Genomic DNA, 27,464 nt, shown 5'->3' on the forward strand with positions numbered 1-27,464 from the left:
AAGAGAAAGGAGCAGAAAATGGGAGTGAGGAGAGAGGAAAGAGAGAAGAGGTGAGAGAAAGACGGGAAAGAGAACAGTGAAAGAAATAGAAGAGAGAAGGCATGGGGGGAGTAAGAGAAAGTAGAGAAAGGGACAGAAAGAGAGGAGCAAGGGGTCAATTGGCATGAATGAATCTGTGGAAGTGGCAAGAAGCAGAAAGAATACTGCTAGATCTTTAAAGTATTTCTCTAATGACAAGATAAAATTAGCAAAGGCCAGCAAAGCGTGGCAAGGTGTACCAATGCGGGAGCATCAGCAGCCAAGACCAGTGAAGTGTTGCAAGGTGAACCAATGCAAGAGTGTCATTAGGGTCTACTTCTACTCTCTAAACTCCACTCTTTACAAACATCACATCCTTTCAAGTGTCTGCTTCAACAAAACAGACATCCTCTCATGAAACAGCTTCCAGAAAAACATCACATGACACAACCGAGTCTCCAAAGAAACCAGAAATTTCCACTCCACTCCTCCTCTGCTTTCTCCCTCCTGCTTCCTCTCCTCTCCCCTTCACTATCTAGGTATGCTGCTCTAATATTGTAATGTGCTGATTTCTAGTAAGTCTGTGGTCGGTGCTGTTCCATGACAAGTTTATATGGTACACTAGTGGTACAAGCATTCTTGCTGCTGAACATTTCCTTCCATTGCACTGCGCACTTGTCCATCTCGGTACACAGCTTCACTCCTCAGAAGGTGTGCTTTCCTATTCCAGTTCAGGCATGTGGGAAGTGGTACAGATATATCCCCATGCTTTGGTATCCATACACATCATTTTATGCTGCACTAAAAATACATCTAGATTTGCAAAGGCACTGTTGTGTGGTGCTTCTGTAATGAATGCTTGTGACCTGCTTAATAATATATTCAAATGGGGTAATGAATTAGTATTTTTTTGTGTGCTCCTTCCTTTTCTTTTCTTTTCTTTCTTTTTTTTTTTTTTTTTTTTTTTTTTAAGATTTATTTATTATGTTTACAGTGGTTGGTCTGCCTGCATATATGTCTGGGAACCAGAAGAGGGCACCAGATCTCATTATATATGGTTGTGAGCCACCATGTGGGTGCTGGGAATTGAACTCAGGACCTCTGGGAGAGCAGCCAATGCTCTTAACCTCTGAACCACCTCTTCAGCTCGTGTGTGCTCCTTTCTAAGACTATCAGGTATGCTAATATCATATACCCATGAGTCCTGTTGTAGTATTACATTTCTGTCCTAGTACATATGTGTAAACCTATCCACAGACATACATGTTTGCTGTACTACTACAATATGCATGATCACTCCTATAATACTGAATCTGGTGTACTCCTTCACTTGTATTCCATGTATAGAGTTCTACTAGTTAACCTGTGTAGACTGCTGCCAGTTAATATCCATGTGCTCCAATGTAAATAGTAAATACGTAGACACACCACACATAGGACATCAGTGTGTAGTGCTCTAACCTCCTGGTGCACTGCTAGTATATAATCTCATGTGTGCTTTTCTTTCAGTGAATCTGTGGCCACATCCATTTCTGTACACCAAGGGGTGTTGTCTTGGCAGTATAACCATTCTTGTTTTGTATCATTACTTCCAGTAATGCTTACTTGTCTATCCCATGGCACTGCTGTTATCGGTCACACGTGTCCATACCCATCCATCTGCTTTATTGTAAGTGTCCATCAGTTGATGCTGTGGTAGTAGTGTAGCCATTTTTCAAGGATGCCATTGTGTAGTGCATTAGTAGTCATAGCATATATGCTGCGCTACTAGTACAGTAATGTGCAGTGATGTAGCTGTATATCCGAGTGCACTCCTGTCTAGTGCATCCATGAATGCTGACACTCATTCATCCATGAGACCTGCCGAACTACTACATTTTTTTTTTGTGGATACTCATGTTTTCTAATAAGTATATGGACACTAAAAGATCAGTGTATACTACTCTATTTCTGCCTGAATGCATCTGTATCTGTGGTGGCTTGAATTCAATTGGTCTAGGGAGTGGCATTATTTGGAGGTGTGGCCTTATTGGAGTGGGTGTGGCCTTGTGGAGGAAGTGTGTCATTGTGGGCACGGGCTTTAAGATACCAGGTGGGAGTCAGTCTTCTCCTAGAAGCCTTCAGATGAGGATGTAGAACTCTCAGCTCTTTCTGTACCATGCCTGCCTGGATGCTGCCATGTTCCCACCTTGATGATAATGGACTGCACCTCTGAACCTGTAAGTCAGCCCCCATTAAATGTTGTCCTTATAAGAGTTGCCTTGGTCATGTTCTGAGTCTTGCTGTGTCTGTTTACAGCAGTAAAACCCTAAGACAGTGTCCTGTGCAGTACAATAATAGTATCTCCTTTTAGTAGAGAATGTTTGTACACTGCTGCTCCAGTAGGTTCATGTGTGGTACAGTCCTAGCACATCCACGATTGTTGCTGTGCTAATAAGTACATTGTGGTGTACCAATCTACTCTACAAAGGTGTGCACTGATGTTCTAGCACAGACACGTGCATTGCTGTGCCGGTACATCTGTGTGCTCTACTGGATTAACAAGTGCACATCTGTCTATGCTGCAATAATGGCATATCAGTTTTTGCTAAGACACCAATGTGTGTAGTGTAGTAGTTAGTGATAAATGTGCATGTACCAGCAACATCACATTGCCACACAAGCATGCCTGTTTATGTGTGTTCCATGTCCTAGCACCATCCTGTCATGATGTAGGCTCACTGATTTGCACACATGTTGTGTTCCAACACTGTCACATGGTGAAACCAGCATTTCTGTTTATGCATGTGCCATGTCCCAGTTCAATTCCTTGGTGGCATTTGTGTGCTTATACACACACATACCATATTCCAGCGCCATCACTTAGCAATTGTCTTAGGGTTTTATTGCTGTGAACAGATACCATGACCAATGCAAGTCTTATAAAAAACATTTAATTGGGGCAGGCTTACAGGTTCAGAGGTTCAGTCCAGTCAGTATCAAGGCAGGAGCATGGCAGCATCCAGGAAAGCATGGTGCAGGAAGAGCTGAGAGTTCTACGTCTTCATTCAAAGGAAGCCAGGAACCAACTGAGCATCCTCAGGCAGCTAGGAGGAATGTCTCCAAGCCCACCCCCAGAGTGACACACTTCCTCCAACAAGGCCACACCTTCTAATAGTGCCACTCCCTGGGCCAAGCGTATACAAACCATCACAGCAATATAGGCATGCCTATTTACATTCGTATGGTTTCTTGGTGCTTTCTCATGGTGGCTTGGGCACCTGTATTCACACACATACCATGTACTAGAGGTGTCACATGGAAGCATGGACACACCTGTTCACACAGTGCCATGTCCCACCACCATCATGTGTTGGCACAGGTATGCCTTTTTACATGTATGTTGTATCTCAGATCCATCCTGTGGGGACATGGGCGTGCCTTTTCTCATGTGTGTTGTAGCCCAGATCCGTTTTGTAGTCACATGCACGCTGTACCCCGGGACAATCCCACGGCACTGTGGGCATGCCTGATGGTATGCATGCTGTGTTGCACTGTCATCGACGACAAACTCATCTGCACACTCACGTGCTGTGCCCCAGCACCATCGCATGTCTTCACAGTCATGCAAGCTGTCTCCCAGTGCTGTCATATGTTGGAGTGATCATCCATGTTCACATGGATACCATTTCCCAGTCTTGTCATGTGGTTGCTGAGGCATGCCTTTTCACAGATATGCCCGGCACCATTCCATGGTTATTTGGGCACACCTGTTCATGCATGCCATGTCCCAGCACGATGACACAGCAACTCAGGCATGAGTGTTCATAATGTGTCATGTCCCATCACTGATATGTAGTGGCATGTACGTGACTGTTCATATACATGTCGTATCCAGTGTTATCCTGTGACAGTGTGGGCACTATGTCCCTTGACTGTCAGGTGGTAGTCTGGGCATGCCTGCTCACACACACATGTGCTGTGTCACATTGTTGTATATGTAACTTTGTTCTCGTGTGATGTGTAGCAGTAAATTAATTAAACTGCTGCACCTACCCAAAAGCTCTCTGGATTCTCGAATGAAAGTCATACATACGCGCACGTGAGCACAAGCTAATTTTGAGATGCCTTGACTAGCTCAGTGGGTGGACACTTCCAAACCTCCCCACCTGCCTTAACACCTTCTAAATCTGTATTTTATCTTTGCTGCCCTGTTACCTCTGGGCAGCCTCCCAGCCCCAGTAAGGGCTACATTCCCTTTCCACCTATATATATCGTAGGATGCTTTCTCTCCTGCAGCTGTTAAATCTGAACCTTCTCCCTCCAAGTCAAGGCTGCCTTTCAGTTCCTCGTCTGTGCAATCTAAAAGTCCCGCCCTGAATCCCTGCCCAGCCAATTGCTGTACAGCCACTTTTTATTATCAGTTAAAGGCAGCTGTGGGCAGGGATCCTCAGGTCTGGACGAGCAGCTTTTGGGAACCAAAATAAGACAAAGCATTACAACCAATTGCCAACAATCCATATCTCTGCAACATTGTGTACCAGTCTGTTCACATCTGTCATATCCCAGCAGTCAGTGTTGCACACACATGCTGTGGCCCAGCATCATCACATAGCATAGGAACACTTGCTCACATGTGTTCTGTGTTCCAGAAGCCTCAGTGGTGGAATTGAACATGACTGTTTACACACATGCCATGTCCCAGCACCATCATACGGTGTCAGCATGTTGGTTAATGTGACATTACATGTGACATGTCCAGAGTGGTCCCATGGTGGTGTTGTGTATATACATCCCTGTTGGCACATGCCATGTGCCAGTACCCTCCATTAATGGTGTGGGGCATACCTGTTCATTAAATGCCATGTCCCAGCAGCACCATGTGATGCTGTGGGCATGTCTGATCACATACTACCTATTTCCCAGCACTGTGTCACGGTGGTTGGAACATACATGTTCACAAATAAAGCAATACTAGTATTATTATGTGGTAGTATTTGCTTGCCTGCTCACACATATGTCATAACCCAGCACCATCAGTGGCACCATATGCCATATTCCTGTGCCACCAAGTGTTGCACCGGGCATACCTGTTCCCACACATGCCATGCCATGGTATTGCATTTCATCATGGACTCGTCTGTTTACACAAACTCCTTGTCCCAATGCAATCTTGTGGCAGCAAATATACATGCCTGTTCACACATAAGCAGTGTCCTAGTTCGTCCATTTGGCAGCATGGGCATGTGTGTTCTCATGTGAGCTGTGTCCACCATGATGTGGTAGCTTGATCATGCATGCTCATACAGAAGCCACGTTCCAGTGTAGACATATAGCGTCACAGGCACATATGGCCACACACGTACTGTTTCTTTAAACCATTGTGTACCTGTCACAGTGCCATGACAAAATAATCTGAACATACGTGTTCATGCATGTACCAGGTCCCAGTACCATCATATTTCATCATAAGCTAACCTGTTCACAGAATGCCGTGTTCCAGTTCCGTCATGTGACAATGATGGTATACCTATCTGTATGCCGTGCCCCAGCTCTGTCACGTGGTGGTGTGGGCACACCTGTTTACACACAGCAGTGTACCAGCTCCATGACATGATGGCTCAGAGACACATCTTCACATGTACGGTGTACCCCCACGTCCGTTGTGGGGATGGCATGGGCATACCTATTTACAGGCATGCTATGTCTCATCCCCGTCATGTGGCAATGTAGGCACACCTTTTCCACACCAGTGCTATCGCATGGTGATGTTCACATACATGCTGTTTCACACACCATCCCTTGACAGTGTGAGAACCACTGTTTACACGCATGCCAAGAAGTCCTAGCACCCTTCTGTGGTGATGTGCACATGCCTGTTGGCATGCACGTGGTTTCCTAGTGCCGTCCTCTGATGGCATGGGCATGTGTGTTGACATACAAGCTGTGGCCACGTGCCATTCCATGACAGTGTGGCTGTGCACACCTGTTGATACACAAGTGCCATGTGCCTGTAACATCCCAATGCCACACAGGCACGTCTGTTCACAGATGTCCTGTGCCCCTGCACCATCACATCATGGTGTCGGCACGCCTATTCACATGCATGTCATGTCTCAGCACCACTGCTGTGGAAGCATAAGCATGCCTGTACACACACATGCCATATCCCAGCCCCATCCCATGTCTACAAGGGCATTCCTGTTCACACGAATGTGGTGGCTCAGCACCATTCTGTGGTGGCATGGGTATATGTGTACACACAAAAGCTCTCATGCAGGTATACCTGTTCACACATATTCCGTGTACCCCACCATCACATCATACTGTGGACATGCCTATTCATACATATGCCATGTTCCAGTATTATTAGGTGGTGGCACAGTAATGGCTATTCATATGTATGTGGTACCCCAACACCATCCCCTGGTGGTGTGGGCATACCTACACAACTGTGTGATTCTAAGAGCCCACTTTGGGTGCTAGGAACTGGTTTGGGTCCTCTGCAAGAGCCATACGCTCTTAACCACCTCTCCAGTTTTTGATTTTTTTTTTAACTTTCATTACATATTTATTTTGTGTGCAAGTGCCTTTACTTGCTGAACTATCTCATCAGCTCCTTGAGTAGGTATTAGTAACCTTAAAGGAGTAGTTTGAGACCAGACCTCAACAAGATGTAGACACTAGTCAGGGGCAATGGTACAAGCCTGCAATCCCAGTTATTCTGGAGACTGGGGCAGAGGAAATGCAAGTTCAAGGCCTAATAGAGATACAGATTAATTTCAAGGCAGTCTGGCCAATTGAATGAACACCAATGAAAATTAAAAATTAACAAAAAGTATGAGCTCAGAAACCACCTAAATAGAGAGCAGGCTGAAGTATGTCAGTTACTTAGAAACCAGAGAGTTAAAGGATGACGAGAGAAAGGAAAATAGCAGGAGGAAGGGCACTTCAAACTCGGGTAGCAAGGAACTACTCTCTGCTTCCCACGCCTGTCACAAAGAATCGATTATGATCTTCATTTATTTTCTAACAAATCACAAAACTCTAGTTCTAAGTGTCCTTCTGAGAAGAAGGGTCCGTAATCTATTAGCAGACAAAAATTTTATAGCACCATCTCTGGCAAAGACATAAATTCTATAAACTTCCACCATAAGCAAAACAACACCCCACCCCTCTCTTTGTAATCCGGAAGACTTCAGCGAGAGTAGAGCTGCCTTATCCAATCGTGTGCACTGAGCACGATCCAGGCGGATGTTTGGTTCCAGCGGGGTCCAGCCACCCTGGTGATCGATCCCACGATGCTAAGACCCAATCCTACGTGCATGCAGCAAGGGGAGACGGGCCCAATGGGGATACGGCTGGGGGCAGCCACAATCATCCTCCTTCGCTCTTTACGCGTCCCAATGCTTCCACCACCGGGGTAACGTTCAACCGAGTGCTTTCTCGCTGAGGCGAAAGCGTGGAAACCTTTATCGTCCAGGTCCCCAAAAGAAATGGCAGAACAGTTAGTTAGTTTTCAGACTCGACTGCGGAAGGACAGAGAGTGAAGCCCGCGTCCAGTCGCCCAGGCCCCGCCCTCTTAAAGCTGATGACTACATTTCCTAGAGGGCTCTGCGGCTCCAAGAGGCGGGACCGACTCCTCTATAGGCGAGGAGTGGCTGCCTGGGCGAGGGGCGGGGTTTGTCGCAGCCAGTGAGCGAAAGTCTCGTTACGGCGGCGGAAGCAGCCCCGCTGGAGTGAGGGGTGGGGGACAGAGTGCTTTCGGCCCGGCTGCGGGTCCGTAGCAAGAGGACATTAGCCCTAAAGGCGGAGAGCACACAAGAGCAAGCTATAGACGGCGTGGCCGCGCCCAGGTAATGGCGGAACGAGAGCGGAGAGGGAGAGGAGGAGTCGAGGGGGCGGGACTGCATGGCCAGTCCTGGTGCTCGTCCCTGGGGAAGGACAGAACCGCCACTGCTCTTGCGGTCCTTATTCCAGCTCTTTAGAAAGCTAGGCAGAGCGGTTGAGTCTGCAGCAGGGTCTGGATGACCGGTGCGAAGGAGGACGAGAAACACCGAGGGGTAGGCAGCTCCAGGCGTGGGGGCGTGGCGGACGCGGGCCTCCGCAGGGAAGTCAGCGGGAAGGAGGACGGCCTAGGGAGTTTGGCTTCTAGAGCAGTTTAAAGTGACTCTCCACATCCGGGCCCTGCGCCCGCCGCTTTCAGACCCTTGCCGGGGCGGGGCCTCCCGCATCCCCGCCCTCCTTGCCAGGGATCGCCTATCTCTCCCTTCTATTGGCCCAGCCAAGGAGTTTAGGCTGCTCCCCGCCCCCAGCATGACTGGCGTCTTATTGGCTGGCGGCCGGCGGGAGGGCGGGGCGGGCCTAGAACGCGCAGGCAGCTGCGGATTGGTGCTGTATACAGTGATGCACCCCACGCCTAGCCAATGAGCGGGCGGGGGAGGCAGGGGTAGGTTGGGTGGTAAGAGGACTAGGAGCGGAGCCTCGGCTGGCCGTACGGTGAGTGTGGCTGGCGGGCTGGCTGAACTGGGGTTGGCCGGAGACGCTTTCCGAATTGCGTTCCCTCTGTGCCTGCAGAGCCCCTCGATCCCTTCGTGGCGGCTACATATAAAAGGGCACACTGCTTATCTTGCCGAGAGGGACGTTTTCCCCTGGAGACAGAGCCTCGACACCCGGAGTGTCTGGAAACGTGTGTGTCCTGGGATCTCGGAGAGTAAATGGGGATAACCGGGGTAGACGGGAAATCGGCGAAGCCTGACTCCGAAGGAAAAAGTGGAAGACAATTTTAGAGACCGTGGTTCTAGAATCCTACCCGTGTCTCGGGTTGGGGAGGGGGGTTATCCGTGATGAGGAAGAAAGGAAATCCTTAAATGGAGGCCTTTACGGAAAAGGATTTGAGGATTCCACAAGCATCGGGTCTTAATGTAAGATTTCCAATCCTTTCTTGGGGCTGGGCATTATGACATACTAATTATGGTTCTATTTACCTTGGTGTGAGGCTTTAGTATTTAAAGGAGCCATACTATTTTCCATAAAAATTTTACATTGATAGCCTATGGTTATGGTAATAACTTCCATTTGGCGGCTATATAACATTCAGTATCTTTTTAAATGTAGCAATCTATAAGCATTTTGGGAGGTTATAGTAGCCTCCAACATTTGTATAAAGTCTGTCATTTTTAATTTAGCCTTGGAACATAAAAAGACCTCAAGAGTCTGTGCCATTGATCATTACTGTTTTAGATACTTGGAGATGTATTTGTTTTTCTGAGAGATGTCACTGGTACTAAAGATACTTTGATCTCTCCATGTTGGTTCTAATTTCAGAATCTGGTAATCATAGCCTGACTTGTTTTGCAGGTGGAAATGAGTTCTCAGCAGTTTCCACGTTTAGGAACCCCTTCCCCTGGGCTTAACCAGGCACCGTCACAGATAGCAAGCAGTGGTTCCACAGGATTGATAAACCAAGTTGCCACAGGTAAGCGATGTTTTTTTGTATTGCTTACTGTTTAAAGAATGTCACTATCTTTAAATTAGCAAATTCCTTCTCATAATTACTATGTTATTGACTTTGAGGAAAGGATGTGTGGATACACTTTTAAAATAAGGCATTTCCCTCTTTTTTTAAAATCATTTATATATGCTAGGATAAGTGTACAACTTTAGTAAACTGTGCTTATAAAAACCTTTCTTTTATTTAATTTATTTTATGTATATGGGTATACTGTAGCTGTCTTGAGACACACCAGAAGAGGGCATCAGATCCCATTACAGATGGTTATGAGCCACCATGTGGTTGCTGTTAATTGAACTCAGGACCTTTGGAAGAGCAGTCAGTGCTCTTAACCACTGAGCCATCTCTCCAGCCCATAAAAACCATTTTTAAATGTATTTGTATGTTGCATTTAATTCTCTCTTGGGGTATAGGTACGTTGATGGTGCCGTGAGAGAACCCAGCAGTGAGTGTGAAGATGTTCTGTGTGTGTGTGTTAATGCGTTCATGCAAGTGTGTTTTTGAAGGCCAGAGGTCAACCTCAGATGTGCTTCCCCAGGAACTGTCCTTGTTTTTTGACACAAGGTGGCTCACTGGAACTCTGAGGAAGCTAGGCTGATGGGCACATTATTGAGTGAGCTACTACTGCCCCAGCCCTGGAAAGGAGGGTTAAAAGGTGTATATATACACTTGGTTTTTATTCGTAACATATCCTTTGAGTGCTGTAGATTGTGATTCTCAGTGATAGTCTATAATAATCGGCAGTGTCTAGAGACACTTGTGATTGTCACAAGTGAAGTACTAGACATCCTCAAATGCACCAGATAAACCCCTTCCACCCTCAAAGAATTATCAAGGCAGTGAGCAGTCCTCAGGTTTATTTTCACGCCATATTAAGCCTACATTGGAAGCCGACGTGAAGTCCTTCCTCATCTGTTTCTTATTTCCTGATGGCAAGCGCTGCTGTTCACTCAAGGCTCAAGCCAAGGCTGAGGCTAGGCGTCTCTAGTTGTCATTGTTTGTATTCTGTCTCTCACTCCACCCCCACCTTGGCTCATACTGTAGCTCAGGCTGGCCTCAGGATCCTCCTACCTCAGGACAGCTCTGGGATCACCTTCATCCCACCATACCTGCTGGTTTTATCCGCCAGTGAGATACCACTGTGGCCCTTAGATACCACTTTGGGCTCATTCCTGCTGCTTTGACTACTTCATGCTAACTTAGTTTTTAATTATAGATTTATTTGTTACTTTAAGCTACTACACCTGCTGCTGGACTGGTTTTTCTGCATATGGTGTTTCTAGTATCCATGGTCTCAGGATTTTCCCTATGGCACAGCATTTTTTCCTGTCCAGATTTTTCTTCCTTGAGGATTGATCCTCTCATTTTCTGGATGTCTTTGCTGACTTTATCTTCTATAACATTACAGATCCTGTGCATCTCTTGAACCCTTGTATGCATCCACTTGCCATAGTGGGTCGCACACACTGTAGTCAACTTCTCAAGTTCTTTATTTCTAGTTATACATAGTGAACTCGGCCTATAATCCTAGCACTTGGGTAGTTGAAAGCTAACCAGTTTAAAGATGTGTAGCTCAAGTTTGGCTACCAAGCAAGTTCAAGGCCATGGGCTATGTGAGTGAGACAATTCTTCCCCCAAGTTTGTGACAGTATTTTGACTTTGGCAAATGCACACAATTGTAATTTTAAAAGATGGAGTTAAGAATATTGGTTTCTGAAGGAAAAGAAATGAGAGTTCATTATGGAAAAAAAGAACGGGAGATCATTGTTGGAGCTTTGCTGTGAAGGTCTTGACACTAGTCAAGCCTGATCTCTTCTTTCCTAGACAGTTTTCATAGTTTGCTCCCACGCTCCTCTACTCTCTACAGAGTTCAAGACCCAGCTCAGATCTTAATAATTTTTTGAAAGTTTTCATGAACAGTCTACCTCTTCATTTTTAACATCAGTATTTTTTGTCTTATTTTTTCCTTTTTATTTACTTAAGTAAATCAAATTTATTCTCCAAAAAATATGAAATCCGGAACTAACCAGTCCAACAGTGTGAAGTCTAGGACTGGCTAGTCCGACCCGGTGTGAGAGCTGTATGACCATCAGAGATGCAGCTCCCTTCTTCCTGCAGAAGCTGACAGTGCACACTCACTTGTCAGCGTGCTCTCCGAACATACTGATGCACTGGCTTCCATCCCTAGCACCACATGAATGGAATAAGGTGGTACATGCTTATAACACAACTCTTAGAAAGCAGAAGAGCTGGAGTCCAAGAGCATCCCTTAGTGCCCAGCATCTTCTCAGCCATCCTGGAGTACATAAGACTCTCAGCACAATGAAATAGGAGGCAGGAGGAAGAGAGGAGGTTTTCACCTAAGTAGTCACATAGGGCTTTGTTTCACAAGAGATAATTTGGGGTCCTAAGCATGCCAGGAATTAAAGTGTATGTTCAAAGGTAAGGAGTAGAAATAGCTAATGCTTCAAGATTCTGTTTTGTTGAAGATGTGAAAGCATGGTTGGAGATGAGCTCAGTGGTGTGGTGCTCATCTTGAATGTTCAGATCTCTAGGTTGGATCTTCAGCATCCCCACTCTACCCACCACCACAATGATTCCCAAAGAGCCTAATAGGAAATGATTGATACATTTTAGTTTAATAGTGTTGTTAAAAATTAATCTACCTGGGCCAGATGGACTTTGGAAAGCTTAAAAAATTGTCTGGTTTCTTAAATTTTTTTACTAGGGATAACCAGGATAACAATCAATAGAAAGTAGAAAGGCAGAAATTTAACAGCCCTTATTCATAAACAATGCCATCAGTATATATATATAGAAAATCTTAATCCTTTTTTGAAAAGTTGTCAGAGTAAGTGACATTAGTAAACATAGTCTATAAGATCAATGTGCAAAACTTCATTATATGACTAAAACTAGCAATAAACAATGAATTTTTAAAATAATGTATGTGTTTCTGTGGGTGATATGTGTGCCAAAAATCAATGTCAGGTGTCTTTTTTGGTCAGTTTTCATCTAATTTTTGAGAAAGGGTTTCTCACAGAACCTGGAACACATTGATTTAGCTACGCTGGCCAGCCACTGGCCTTCAGGAATCTTTTTCTGCAAACCCCATGCCCACCAAGTGTAGGGGTTACAGGTGTGTGCTATCATGCTCAGCTTTTTTTGGGCACTGGGCATCCACACTCGGGTCCCATACTTACATAGCAAGTAATCTACCGACTGACCCATCTTCCCAGCTTAGACATGAGATTTTTTATGTTAATGTTCAATTATAATAGCTACAAAAAAATCGAAGTAGGATATGCACTTAAGAACATGTAAGACTTAGTGAGGCGGCACAACGTTTGATCCCAGCACTCAGGAGGCAGAGATAGGCAGATCTCTAAGTTCAAGTCCAGCCTAGTCTACATAGCTAGTCCCAGGCTAGCTAAGACTGTATAGTAAGACCCTGTCTCAACAAAAAGAGGGTTGCGGGGGAGGAGAAAGTTTGGTTAAGATGTGAAGTAGAAGTGAAGACCAAAGAAAGACTTGTGACATTGGCGAGAGGTCAGAGAACTAGGTAAGTGGAAGATCCTGATGGTCACAGGCTGAAGAACTTGGTCTTCTCAGCACTGAAGCTTCTTCCCTACGTGATGAATATATGTAGAGAAATCATAGTTAACACCATTAGGCACTTTTTTTTTTTTTAGAATTGATAGCCCAATTCTAAAATTTACTTCAAAATCCAAGAGTTTAAGGATTTCTAAAGCAATTATGACCAGAGAGAGGAAAATCATCAGTGCCTTACTTCACAACTTATCACAAAACTTCATAATCAAGACAGTGTGGGTATTGGCATACTATAAATGAATAGAATAAAGCAAACTCCTGGAATAGCTTTACTCCTAGATGGATAGATGGCCAGGCTTTTTTGGTTTTGTTTTAACAGAAGTGTGTGATTAGATATGGAAATTAACTTCAGTAAACATACTAATATGGGTGTAGGAAAATAACTTTTTGGGTTCTTTTGGTTCTTGTTGTCTGGGATTTTTTTTTGTTGTTGTTGTTACTTTTCCTCCTACCCTGGGACCTGGAGATGAAGCTCTCAAGTCATCAGACTTGCATATCAAGTGCTTTTACACACAGAGCCACCTTGCTAGCCTCAGTGCAGAATGTGGGGGAAAATAGACTTTGACCATTACTTTCTTCTTAGGTAAAAAAATTAATTCAACAAGTACCATGGAACTAAATATAAGTTTTTTTAATTTCTAAAAGAAAACATAAAAGAAACAGTTTGCATCTGCGGTAAGCAAAAATTTCTTAGGTCAAAAGAAATGTATATATGTATGTATGTATGTGTATATATATGTGTGTGTGTATATATATATATACTAATTATGAAAGAAACAGTTGGGCCGGGTGGTGGCGGTGCACGCCTTTAATCCCAGCACTTGGGAAGAAGTTTCTAGTTAGTCTGGTTTACATAGTAAATTCCAGGACAATCAAGTTTACACAGAGAAACCCTGTCTCGAGAAAACAAAATAAATAATAGTTGATATAAATTAAAAACCTTATTTCAAAAGACATCATTACCAGTATCAAAGGGAATGCCCCAAACAAAGGATATAAGGGTATTTTTTAATAACTGTATCTGTAGCGACTCATATCCTAGATGTAGAAGAACGCCTATAACTAAATAATAGAAAGATAAACAGCCTACTTTTTTTTTAATTGTTAGAAACAAATGCTGTCTACTTAATAGATATCCAACTAATAAAAACTGTTAAAAGAAGTACATGAACAGCTTTCATCCTCAAGACAATAAAAATTCAAGCCATGTATATCCCCTAGAAGAACTAAACGGAGAATGGAGAGCATTCTGCCTTGGTGTGACTGTGAAGCAGTAGAGCTCTTAGCAGTCTAGTCAGTTTGGAAAACAGTTTGGCAGAATCTTAAAAAATTAAACACAACTACTCAAAACTGACCAGTCTTGCTCTTTCAGCATTTAATCAAGTGAAATGAAAGTGTATGCTTATCCAGAGATTTGCACTCAGATGTTTATAGAGGCTTTGTTCCTAATAGCCAAAGCCTGGGGAAATGCAAACGTTTGTCAGATGGTGACTAGATAAGCAAACACTGTTCAGTGGACTGCTCTCATGCAATGCCAGAGCTCTAGTGGAACGGCAGCACACTTGCACAGAGAGCACAGAGGAAAATTTTCTGGCTCACGCAGTAGTGTACATCAGTCATGTGTGTAGGTAATGAAAGTAATGAAAGTAAGATATGTTTGTCATAAGTTTGGTTATATAAAGCTCAAAGTAGTAGCCAGTGGTGTGTTGGTCTTTAACTGGGTGTTGAGTGACTTCAGTTTGGGAAAGTTCATTGAACTGTATCATTAACAGTTGCTTTCTTCCAGTGACTTAGCTCCTGAGAATGCCTCTCAACTTTGTACTTGAGGAGGAGGGGTCTGTGAATCTCCTCAATTCCAGGGAATTCCTAAAACTTTTGAATTGTTTACTTCCTGAACTTAATAAGATGCAGGGTGGAATGTTTCACCTCCCATAAAACATCCTATGTCTTAAGAGCATCTCTTAAAGATGAAAGGTTTGTCTATAGGAAATTACTACACAACATTGAGTTAAACATTTTTGACTAAACAAATGAAGTTCATCTTTTATGTGTAATATTGAATTTGTCAATCTTGTCAGCAGAATAAATTTACATTTAATGATGCATTAAAATGTTGTATTGAAAAAACAGATGTAGGGGCTGGAGAGATGGCTCTGAGTTCAATTCCCAGCAGCCACATAGCAGCTCACAACCATCTATGATGTGATCTGATGCCCTCTTCTGGCATGCCGGGAGAGCACTCAGATATATTTTTTTAAAACAAAACAGTCTTTTATAGGAAAATATGTCAAAAACAGTGTTTTTCAGAGTTCACAGGATTTGTTTTTCCCTTTATCAAAATGAATTTTTTTTTCATCAATGGATTCTGATTACAGTCCTGCTACTCCTCCCAGTTTCTCCCCACCTACCCTTCCCTCCCTTCCAGATTCATAGCCTTTCTGTCAAGTTTTTAGAAAACAGAAATCTGAGGAATAATAATAAAATAAATATGAAACAACCAAAGAAACAGAGTCAAAGTAAAAGTACAAGAAATGCATATAGATGCAGAGAAACATTCACACACACACACACACACACACACACACACACCCACGCACTCACGAATCATCAAAACCTGCATACTTTATATCCGCAGGTGTCAGGAGCGGGGGAAGCCTTGACTTAATATTATGAGACAGCCTATAAAGAGGCAATTGAGTCTCTGTCGGCCATTTACTGTTGGACATAGAGCCTAGGCTCAGGAGTGGCTTGTTTTCCAAGTAAGACTACCTTGAAGAAAACTTGCAAGTATCTTTCAATTGGAGACAGCTTCTGGGTTAGGGGTGTATGTGTGTGTGTGTGTGTGTGTGTCCACTTCTTTCAGCGGTAGAACCCCATCTGGTGCAGAGCCATGAAGGCTCTGTGCATGTCCGTGCATATGCCCGCCACAGTCTTTGTGAGTTCGTATGAGTACCAGGCCTTGGTTCCTTGGTGTCCTCCATCCCCTCCGGCTTTGACACACTCCCTGCCTCTATGTCCATAGGTTTCTTTATTCATCGGGTACGTGTTACTCCAATGTAGGTATTATGAAATGGTTAGATGTCTATTGAATGTAAATATAAAATATCCAAGATTTTATTAGATGCATTTTAAGGAGGTTTTTTTTCTGCTTCTCAGCCTTAGGGGAGCGGTTTGATGGTTTTATCTTATTTAGAATTCAGTATTGTAAGGTCTCATTCTTTATACTGTGGCCATGGGTCTCTGTCTTTGTTCCCATCTACTGCAGAAGCTTCTCTTATGATGTTCTATGAGTTTAGCAGAATGTCATTAGGAGTCATTTTATTGCTATGTTCCTTTAGCAGGGCAGTCGTATTTGATCTTCCCTTAGTCCCTGACTATCTACCTAGTCTCAGGTTCTCGGCCACCCAGGCAGTTGTCATCTAATGGAGTGAGCTTTAGCTTAAACAAGCTCTTGATTGGTTCCTTCCACAAGCTCTGTGCCATTGTTGTACTAGCATATTTTCAGGCAAGGAACTCTTAAGATTGAAGGTTAAACATCTCTTTTTACTGCCAAATATATATAACTTTTGACAAGCATGGTGGTACATACTTGTAATCTCAACACTCAGAAGGCTGAGACAGGAAGATCATAAATTAGAGGCTTGTCTGGACTTCAGTAGTGAGACCCTTTCTCCATTTAAAAAAAAAAAAAACAGTGTCACAAGGATTTGGTCACTTTCAACTCTAAGCTTAACAGCAAGGGCTACTCTGTTTTCTACTGATTAACCTTAGAAAAAAACTGTAATATTCCTTTCTCATCTTGATGTCTTCACTAGTTAACGATGAGGCTGGCCGAGATGCTGATGTTGGTACCAGGGAGCACGTGGGCCCTAGCAGCTCCCTGCCGCCCCGGGAAGAGAAGCAGGAGCCAGTTGTGGTAAGGCCCTATCCACAGGTACAGATGCTGCCCGCACACCATGCTGTCGCCTCAGCCACTCCTGTCGCAGTGACAGCCCCGCCAGCACACCTGACACCAGCAGTACCTCTCTCTTTTTCGGAAGGACTTAAGGTAACAGAGTTCAGAGTTCACAGTGAAGCACAGCTGAAGACAGCCTGCCCTTGAACAAAGCTAACCGAGTCTTGGGTTGTGTCCTGGGGCGGTCATCAGCTTTCCCCCGGCGGTCAGTTCAGTCTTCACTGTAATGTAGAGGTTATTATTCTGCAATGATAGGACTGTCCTGGGCACTTGGCATCACAGGAGTTTTCTGTTACCCTTTTTTGTTGATTTATTCTTATCGATTTGCGTATTTGTTTTAAAATGAAGTTTAGTCCAGGCTAGCCTGGAATTCCCCATGTAGACCAAGCTAGCCTCAAACTTGGGACAGTCTTCTTGGGTCTGCCTCCCACTTACTGGGATTGTAGGTGTATACCACCGTATGTGATATAACCTGTTGATAATTGTTCAGCTTACATACATGCTAAGTGACTTTTATCTTGGAACTCTTCTCCATGGTTTGCTTTACTAGCTGACTCAGTTGGGGGTGTCTGGGCATCTAATTCTCTGTGTTACTTGGGTTAATGTTTTAGTTACTGAGAGTTCTGTTTACTTCTGCGCAGATGTGAGAGGCAGAATTGTGTAGAAGACAAGGCATATAGTGTGAACAGTACAAGTCCAGGCTTTATTCCCAGTTCTGCTTTGTACTTTCTGTGTGTCTATGAGTAAGACATTTAGCTTGTTTGTACATTTCGTCCTCTGTACTATAAAACCAGTCGTTCTGCAGAAAATGAGCCATATGATGCCTGTCTCATTTCGTATGCCACTCTGCGACTGGACTTGTGTGCTGTTAAAGTAAAACGCACCTCTAGAGCAAAGCTATTGACATGTCTCCTGTCCTTTTCTGTTTGCAGCCACTCCCGAAGCCCACCATGCCGAGCCGTCCCATTGCTCCTGCACCCCCTTCTACCATGTCACTTCCCCCAAAAGTTCCAGGACAGGTTACTGTTACCATGGAGAGCAGCATCCCTCAAGCTTCAGCCATTCCTGTGGCAACAATCAGTGGACAACAGGTCATTTTCTCCTCCCAACTTGTTAGTTTTCTAACAGCAGCTGTTTGATCATTATGTATTTAACTGTAGGGATGCATAGCAGTGTCCTAAGTAATCCAATGGCTACTGATGCCCATAGCACTGAAGTCAAAAGGAGCAGCGCCCAGGCCGCTTAGTTCCTAGGCTGTGTCTGCTGAAAATGTCTGTCCACCACTGTACTACCTTCCTGGTAAAATCACAGAGTTACAAAGAGTTACATTCCACATGTGCCTGATTAAAAGGAGGCTGTACTGAGGAGGCGAGACTGCCTCGTATTGTTGGGAGCAGCCTAGGTTTTCTTGGAGGATAGTAGATGTGTAGCAGGTTTTCTCTGCCCTCTGTTTGTGAACATTTACATTAAAAGCTCCTGCTTACGCCCTGTGGTTGCTGGAAGCTGTTGTGCAGGTACAGCTTTCTAGTGGATACAAGGGGCAAGAGAAGTCCTTTGATTTATGCATGGGAGCTGTGTCTTCTCAGCAGCTGCCATAGCCCGGTCATTGGCACATTATTTTTTTTTTTTAAAAAGGTCCTGTTTTAACTTAGAATTTTAATTGTATTCCATTATTTATAGTTGATTTATTTAGCACTTTGAATTATAACACGTATTTGTGAAGAAACAAAAATTTTTAAATTCTTTTCCTTTGTGTTTTCAAGAGAAATTAATATTTAAAAAAAGATGGTGCCATGTCTTGTTCTCAGTTTCACACCATGCTAAGTAGTTTCCAGAAGTCTAGAAATGTCAACTGAGATGCACTTACCTCAGTGCGCTGGAATACTTACGGAGTGAGCTGAAGGCCTTAAAGACAGTGTCTGTTGGATTAACTCACATGTATTTAGGAACTTTCAGAAATAAAATAAAGAGTAATGAATATAAAGATCTGTTTTTTAAAAAAAGAAATGGAGGTGGGGTGAATGAGCCTGTGGAAAGGGAGAACAAGTGTAGGAAAGTCTGGTACAGATTGGGGTTACTGCAAACAGACAGATGTTTATCTGGTACTGGGGTCTAGTAACTAGTTGAAGTCTACTTACTTCTGACCTGCTCGTTTACAGGGGTCATAAGTGTAACACAGTAGGTGAAAAGACTCCACTCCCTGGGATACTCCTAGTTGAGATTGGGTGTGTGCGGGGTAGTATAGCTGTGGACAGTAGACAGTACCTGACTCAAGGCTGTACATTAATTAGTCTTGAATCATACATGCTTTTGCCCTGGAAATTCCCAAAACAGCAAAAAGGAAGGGGGATATTTTCAAGAGCAACCTGACCCAGTTTGAAGGAAACTGACTTTCTGTAGGCAGTAGCTAAGACCAACCTCATAAAAATTGTCTTCTCTCCTGTTTCCTCCAGGGGCATCCCAGTAACCTGCATCACATTATGACCACAAACGTTCAGATGTCCATTATCCGCAGCAATGCTCCTGGGCCCCCTCTTCATATTGGAGCTTCTCACTTACCTCGAGGTAACAAATGCACATTGCCCCAGTTCTGGAAATACAATAGCAAATAGACATTGGCTGGAGGACAGGCGGACAGTGTATACACAATCAACCTAAAGTTACAGGGCAGTGGAGATAAACCTATAGCAATACCGACTTTCAGCATGCTGTGTTGAGTGCTTCCTACATTAGAACAAGGAAGAGAGTTTCTTGTCATTTTGAGGCCATCTTCCTAGGTAACCCTGGCTGGTCTCAGACTTGGGCTTCTCCTGCAGCTTCCTCTTAAATGCTGATTGCAGGTACACAACACCCTCCTGGCTAGTTGTTCTGTGTTGTGTTTGTGACAGTGTATTGCAGTGCAGGCATGATGTACCTGGAACTCGATGGCATGCTGTCCTCCAACTCTCAGAACTGTTCTACCTCTTCCTTCCCATTTCTGTGATTACAGGGTTGCACCCACACCTGCCTTCTAGTGATACATTCACTGATAATGTTTATTAAATGCTTATATCCATTGCAATAAAACTGACTTATTCTTCTAAGTTAAAATAAGTTGTAATAAATTTAAGGAGTCTTAATCATCAGTTAGAAGGCAAAACAGTTGAAAATGGTTGAAAAAAAAAAACAAACAAACAAATAGAACCAGGTTTCCTCAGAGTTCTACAACCTAACCTAACAGCTCATAGCGATGGTTCATTGACTCTTAGGAGTCTGGGATATCAAGGCTGCCTTGCTAGAAATGCTAAGACACCATTTGCCTTTTTACACTGAAGATGTCTGCACTGAGATCAGAAAGGCAGCATGAGAAGCTGACATGTTACTAATGATTGATGTGTTTACAGCTTAGACACAGTCTAGGCATCGACACCATACTGTGCTGCTCTTGAGGCAGCAACCCAAATTATTTGTGTACTAATCTAAAATGCATAGGAACAAATTTAAAAACAAAACACATGTTCCTTGAATACACATTTTCTTAATTTTCTTCATGATAAAGTGAGTTTAGGTATGTAGTGTACTGGAGCTGATGGAGTCAGTGTGTGTGGTATACTGGAGCTGATGGAGTCAGTGTGCAGTATACTGGAGCTGATGGAGGCAGTGTGTGCAGTGTACTGGAGCTGATGGAGGCAATGTGTGCAGTGTACTGGAGCTGATGGAGTCAGTGTGTGCAGTGTACTGGAGCTGATGGCGTCAGTGTGTGCAGTATACTGGAGCTGATGGATTCAGTGTGTGCAGTATACTGGAGCTGATGGAGTCAGTGTGCAGTGTACTGGAGCTGATGGAGGCAGTGTGTGCAGTGTACTGGAGCTGATGGCGTCAGTGTGTGCAGTATACTGGAGCTGATGGAGTCAGTGTGCGGTATACTGGAGCTGATGGAGTCAGTGTGCGGTATACTGGAGCTGATGGAGTCAGTGTCTTCAGTATACTGGAGCTGATGGAGTCAGTGTGTGCAGTATACTGGAGCTGATGGAGTCAGTGTGTGCAGTGTACTGGAGCTGACGGAGTCAGTGTGTGCAGTGTACTGGAGCTGACGGAGTCAGTGTGTGCAGTGTACTGGAGCTGATGGAGTCAGTGTGCAGTGTACTGGAGCTGATGGAGTCAGTGTGTGCAGTGTACTGGAGCTGATGGAGTCAGTGTGTGCAGTGTACTGGAGCTGATGGAGGCAGTGTGCGGTATACTGGAGCTGATGGAGGCAGTGTGTGTAGTATACTGGAGCTGATGGATTCAGTGTGTGCAGTGTACTGGAGCTGACGGAGGCAGTGTGTCCAGTGTACTGGAGCTGATGGAGTCAGTGTGCAGTGTACTGGAGCTGATGGAGTCAGTGTGTGCAGTGTACTGGAGCTGATGGAGGCAGTGTGCGGTATACTGGAGCTGATGGAGGCAGTGTGTGTAGTATACTGGAGCTGATGGATTCAGTGTGTGCAGTGTACTGGAGCTGATGGAGTCAGTGTGTGCAGTGTACTGGAGCTGACGGAGGCAGTGTGTGCAGTGTACTGGAGCTGATGGAGTCAGTGTGTACAGTGTGCTGGAGTTGATGGAGGCAGTGTGCGGTATACTGGAGCTGATGGAGTCAGTGTGTGCAGTGTACTGGAGCTGAAATCCACATGCAGACCGGGCTTTGGTAGATATGCCTTTCTCAGGAAACGTAATTGACTTTATTAAGTAATGCTTCTGTAGGCCATACTGATTATTTTTGTCTTTTCAGGTGCAGCTGCTGCTGCTGTGATGTCCAGCTCTAAAGTAACCACAGTCCTGAGGCCAACTTCACAGCTGCCAAATCCTGCTACAGCACAGCCAGCAGTGCAGCACCTCATTCACCAGCCAATCCAGGCATGTTGGGGTCAGGGATGCTCAGCCAGCCTGGCTTCAGTGCCTTCCCTTCATGCACTCTGCCAGAGGCCGAGGCGGGTTCACAACCTCGGTTACTTCTCTCGGTCGAGTTCTTAAAGCTTTGAAAAGTTTGGAGGATGCCCTTTGAGCAGTGCAAGTGTGGAAGGAGGACAATAAGAGTTTGTTGGGAAAGTGACAAGTAAGACAGCTGATGGTAGAGAAGTGAACGGACACAAGGATGACAGTGGTGGCTACAGTGCTGAGGAGAGGCTAGCCAGAGTAGAGCGGGATTGTACCTCGGGTAGAGCTCTGTGAGCACATTTTATACACAGAAATAGATGTGTCCCTTTTCAGTTAGCTTTCAGCTACTAAATACGTCTCTGGTAGTCCTCCTCCCATCCCCCCACCACACACACACACACACACACACACACACACACACACACCTTCCATATTGAGAATCAAACTCAAGACCTCTTGCATGCCAGGTAAGCACTGTAGTAGCCGAGCTTGAACTTGTTTATTTTTATTCAAGGAATTCTGTAGTCTCGGTACTAATAGTTACGCTGTGTCAAAGGAGATGCAAGTTCAGAAGAGATGGCTGGGCATTTTATGAGAGGATCCCGTCTGTTCTCAGTACCCACATGGTGGCTTCACACAACTACAGTGTACTCATATACATAAAGTTAATAAAGAGCTGTTTAAAATATTTATTTATTATGTATACACTGTAGCTGTCTTCAGACACACCAGAAGAGGGCATCAGACTCCATCATAGATGGTTGTGAGCCACCATGTGGTTGCTGGGAATTGAACTCAGGACCTCTGGAAGAGCAGTCAGTGCTCTTAACCACTGAGCTATCTCTCTATCCCTAAAAAAAATTTAAAATAAAATAAATTAATTATTTCTTAAATTTCATGGGCTATCTAAACAAGATAGGAAAGTGTGTGTGTGTTGAGACAGTCTCATTATGTAGCCTGGGCTGGCCTGCGGTGCACACAGACCCGCCTGCCTCTCCTTTCTGAGGGCTGTGACAAAGACTTGTACCTCTATGCCTGCTATAACAAGGGTTTTCCCTGCCTGCTTGGCAGTGCTGGGATTGAACCGGAACCTTGTAAGTGCAGCGCCGCTTTCCTCCGCTCAGCTGTGTGTCCTGCTCTGGTGTCCCTGCTCTCTCCCACTGTCACCCCCACTACGTGTTTGGTTTCTGAGACAGTTTAAGTTGTCCAGATAGACACGGTTCCTGTCTGAGCCGCGCAGGTGCTAGGGTTATAGGCACACGCCACAGGTCCTGGCAAGGTCTTAGAGTAACGTACCTAGGAATAAGTTAGACGATATCCTTTCTTCCAGGCATGGACGCCCGCATGTGGAGACCGAGTTTCAAAGCTGAGCTTTAGTATTTGGCTTGCTGTATTCTCTTTTGCCTTCTACTTGAAGTGAAGTATGTTTCCTCTCTCCACAGTCTCGTCCACCCGTGACCACCTCCAGTACGATCCCTCCTGCTGTCGTGGCCACAGTGTCGGCCACCAGAGCACAGTCTCCCGTCATCACTACCACGGCAGCACATGTGGCTGACTCGGCGCTCAGGTACAGGCGCCTCGTGTCGGCTCTCTCTCCTTTCGCTTTGCTGAAAAGTGTGCTTTCTAAATTGTACTCTAGATCGGGGCTTCTTAAACAAGTGCACAAACCAAACATTTACTGATAATAAATCAAAGGTACTGGCAAGATAGTTCAGCAGTTACAAGTACTTGTTGTGAATGAATGAATGAATGAATGAATACTTGTTACTCTTTCAGAGGACTCAGTCTAGTTCCCAGCACCCACATCGGACAGTTCACAACCACCTGTAACTCCAACTGTTGGGTACCTAATCTCTTCCTTTGATTCTCAAGAGGAACACACACACACACACTAAAAATACATCTTTAAAAAACGTGAAATGTATTTTAAAGCAACTCTTTAGTATGGACATAATAGTTTTCCATTTATTAAGATAAATGCATTTTCCACACAGCAGTGAGGTGCATATGCTATTTATTTTACCTAAGGAATTACCTCTTGGCTCGGTACTCTTTCAGCTGACACTGAGCCTCTTCAGCACTTCACAGAGCTGGTTGCTGTTTTGATTTTATATTGTCAGCACATATTTATATAATGTGTATTACAGAGTGCCTAAATTTTTAGGACTATTTGCAAAATTGTTGGAAGTTCTATTCTAATTTCATAATTTTTTTTTTTTTTTTTTTTTTTTTTTTGTAGTCCGGGTCCTTTATTTCTGTTTGTACATTAGGCCATGAATTCATAGGGAATGGGCTCCAGCAGCTCAGGCTCTTTTCCATTAGTCCTCACAAAGTGGGCTTCTCTGGGTGGTGCAGGCTGGCACTTCAGCTGAACCCAGGTGCCCTTCTCCTTGGCTTTCTTTTTCTTCTGATCGTTCTCCTTCACCGCTTCAGGAAGCCGTCTCTGCTCTTTGAGTGCTTGATGTGCTCAATCCCCACATTGATCCTCTTAGCCAGAATCTTGCCCTTAACTTGCTTGTTTACAATGATGCCCACAGCATGCTGGGTGACATTGTAGACTCTTCCAGTTTTTCCATGGTAACACTTATGGGGCATTCCTTTTTGAACAGTGCCCATTCCCTTGATGTCTACAATATCACCCTTCTTGTAGATTCGCATGTATGTAGCCAAAGGAACAACTCCATGTTTCCTAAAAGGCCTAGAGAACATATAGCGAGTGCCTCTCCTCTTTCCTTTTGTGTTCGTCATGTTGGCGAGTTAACTGGAAGATGGCTGCCGGGGCCCTAATTTCATAATTCTTAACTATAATTCATTTAATTATTTTTATCATGAAATTCAAATTAGAAACAAACAGATTTTTATATTTGTTTGGTTTTGTAGATTTTTCTGCTTGTTTTGTGGAATATGTTTTGCCCACATGTATGTATGTGTATCACATGCATTCCTAATGCTTGTGGTAGTCAGAAGAGGGCATTGGGTTCCCTGGGACTAGAGTTGTGGATGGTTGTGAGCTACCCCTTGGGTCCTGGGAACTGAACCTTTGCAAAAGTAGGCAGTGTTCATAACTGCTGAGCCACTTTTCCAGCCCTTTTATTTGTTTTTAATTAGCATACAAGGTGGTGGGTTTCCATATGGCTTTTTCCACACACAGTGCCTGTGTATCTGAATGGATAAGCATACACCACAGCATATGGAGCTCAGAGGGCAACCTCAGTGTCTGTCCTAACCTTCTATCTTGTCCTGGACAAGGGCTTTTTTGTTCTCAGCATATCCCAGACTAGCCCATGATCTTCCAGGCATCCTCCTGCCTCCGCCTCCCATTTCTGTGGAAGCACTGGATTCCAGTCCTCACACTTCATCTTCTGCTTTTATGTGGGTTCTAAGGATTCAACCTTGGCTCCTTGTGCTTGCACAGCAAGTGCTTTCACCCCAGCGATCTCCGTAGCCTTTGCTTGGTTGTAGGGACCTTCCTCTTCTCTCTCCCCGTCCTCCCTCCTCCTGCCTACCACTGGCCTCCTCCAGCCTGATTAGTTTCCATTCCACATTAAGTCACATGTGTTCCATTGTCCCTCCTTACTCTAGTTTCAAGGTCTGCACACGCGTGTACACACACACACACACACACACACACACACAAATGAAAAGCAAGGATTTGCAATTGAGAATTTACCTGTTGGTTGAGTCTAGGTTACCTCACTTAATGATTTCCAGATCCATGCAGTGTCTTGAAGATTTCATTTTTATTACTAAATAAAACTCCATGTGTACGTGTACCACATTTTTGTTGCCCATTTTTCTGTTGATGGGCATCAAAGCTAAGTCTTGGCTCCTTACTACTGTGAATAGAACAGTAATAAACATGAGCATACAAGTGCCTCTGTGTAGGATAGGGGTCATGGGAATATGCCCAGGGGAGCTTTGCCTGGGTCTCATAGTAGTTGTACATTTAGTTTTTTGAGAAACTTCTACTCTCTGTTACTCGAGTTTACTTGTCCATCTTTGGTGAATGGGGGTTTCCCTTTACCCACATCTTCATTAACAGTTGTTCTCTTTCTTTATGTATGACTTATTTATGTGGCTGTATACATGCCAAGATAGACTTGATACAATCAGAAGGTAGCTCTGGGGAGTCTCCTGTCTCCTCCATGAAGGTCCCAGAAATGGAATTCAGGCCATGAGGCTTGGCAGCAAGCACATTTACTCCTGAGCTGTCTTGCTTGTCTGTTTTCTTGACAATGATCATTGTGTCTGGGATGAAATGGAATCTGCAAAGTTTTAATTTGTATTTCCTTGATAGTCATTTCTGTCTCTTCTGAGAACTGTCTGTTCATTCATTAGGCCATTTATATATTAGAAGTTTCATTCTGTTTGCTGTTTACTATTTGTAATTCCTTATATATTTTTTTATATTATCACCATGTTAATGTATAACTGACAAAGGTTATACATACAATATATAAATATAGATATAGTATAAAAATATAAATTATTTATATATAGTCATATATAAATAAAATATATAAGCATAATATATAAATGTATACCTGACAAAAATTTCTGCTCTTTCCCATCTGACAAATGTTCCTTATGCTATATAGAAACTTTTTAATATTATATAATGCCTTTGGGCAAGTCTTGAGGTCATCAAACTGCAGTTTTCAAATCAGGCACTTCACACAGTATACTAAAGAGACATCCTCATTTGATACTTAGATGCTAAGGAATGGTAAGAAAGTATTTAAAATCTTCACTTTTTATAATTAAAGTATGTTTCTGTAAGACTAGAACAGTAGGGTTCTCAGCATGCTTCCTTGTATGTAAACCAAGGTATTTCAGGCCTTGTTCATGGTTGTTGCCTGGGAGTAACCACACAGCAGTGCAGAGTGCAGTGCTGTGGTTCAGAGAGGCTGAGGAGGAGTACATGGGGGGTGAGCATCCATCTACACTGCAGGGAGTATAAACTCCAGAAAAAGATGGAAGATGCAATGCAAGTCTTTTGCTGCAGACAAATAACAAGTTCAGTGGGTACAATGGGATGATAAGGTGTTGGAAAGGGGATGCTAATAGAATGAAGAAATGTGTAGAAAAGCTAGGTGTTGTAGTGTACGCCTGTTGTCTCAGATAGCCATGAGATTAAAATAGGGATCACTTGAGTTCAGGGGTTTGCGTCTAATCTGGGTAACAAACTACCAAGCCATAGAGGTTAAGTCTGGTTGGTAAGGGATAGCTGTAGAGCCTTTCTGTTAGTGAATTTTGCTTATTTTACATTTATTTTTAATATTTCTCAATATGTGTGTCTGTATATAGGTGTGTGCCCATGAGTGTAGTTACTTGCAGCGGCCAGTGGGGTCAAGTACCCCTGGAGGTGGAGTTAGAGCCGGTGTAACCCACATGATGCTAAGACCTGAGACCCGGAAGAGCATCATTTGCTCTTAGCCACTGAGCCATGACTTCAGTCCTGAATGTGGCTTTTATCTGTGAAGCAACTGAAAT

At 43.9% G+C, this 27,464-nt stretch overlaps 1 protein-coding gene and 1 pseudogene across 2 annotated transcripts in view; one reads left to right on the forward strand and one right to left on the reverse strand.

The window, feature by feature from the left end:
* The first annotated feature begins 8,849 nt into the window (after positions 1 to 8,849).
* SAP130 (Sin3A associated protein 130) overlaps positions 8,850 to 27,464 on the forward strand; it is a 69,574-nt gene continuing 50,959 nt past the window's right edge. Inside the window, exons 1-7 of the mRNA XM_080920329.1 lie at positions 8,850 to 8,921; positions 9,358 to 9,475; positions 16,939 to 17,171; positions 18,011 to 18,169; positions 19,532 to 19,643; positions 21,826 to 21,950; positions 23,414 to 23,538. Of these exons, the coding sequence (XP_080776455.1) occupies positions 8,868 to 8,921; positions 9,358 to 9,475; positions 16,939 to 17,171; positions 18,011 to 18,169; positions 19,532 to 19,643; positions 21,826 to 21,950; positions 23,414 to 23,538 (926 nt within the window). The 5' untranslated portion in view covers positions 8,850 to 8,867. The remainder of the gene's footprint in view (positions 8,922 to 9,357; positions 9,476 to 16,938; positions 17,172 to 18,010; positions 18,170 to 19,531; positions 19,644 to 21,825; positions 21,951 to 23,413; positions 23,539 to 27,464) is intronic.
* Positions 24,238 to 24,746, reverse strand: LOC308423555 (large ribosomal subunit protein eL21-like; annotated as a pseudogene). The gene has a single exon. The product of its transcript is annotated as a large ribosomal subunit protein eL21-like (transcript).

This window comes from Micromys minutus (assembly GCF_963924665.1).
Source record: "Micromys minutus genome assembly, chromosome: 8".
Classification (NCBI taxonomy): domain Eukaryota; kingdom Metazoa; phylum Chordata; class Mammalia; order Rodentia; family Muridae; genus Micromys; species Micromys minutus.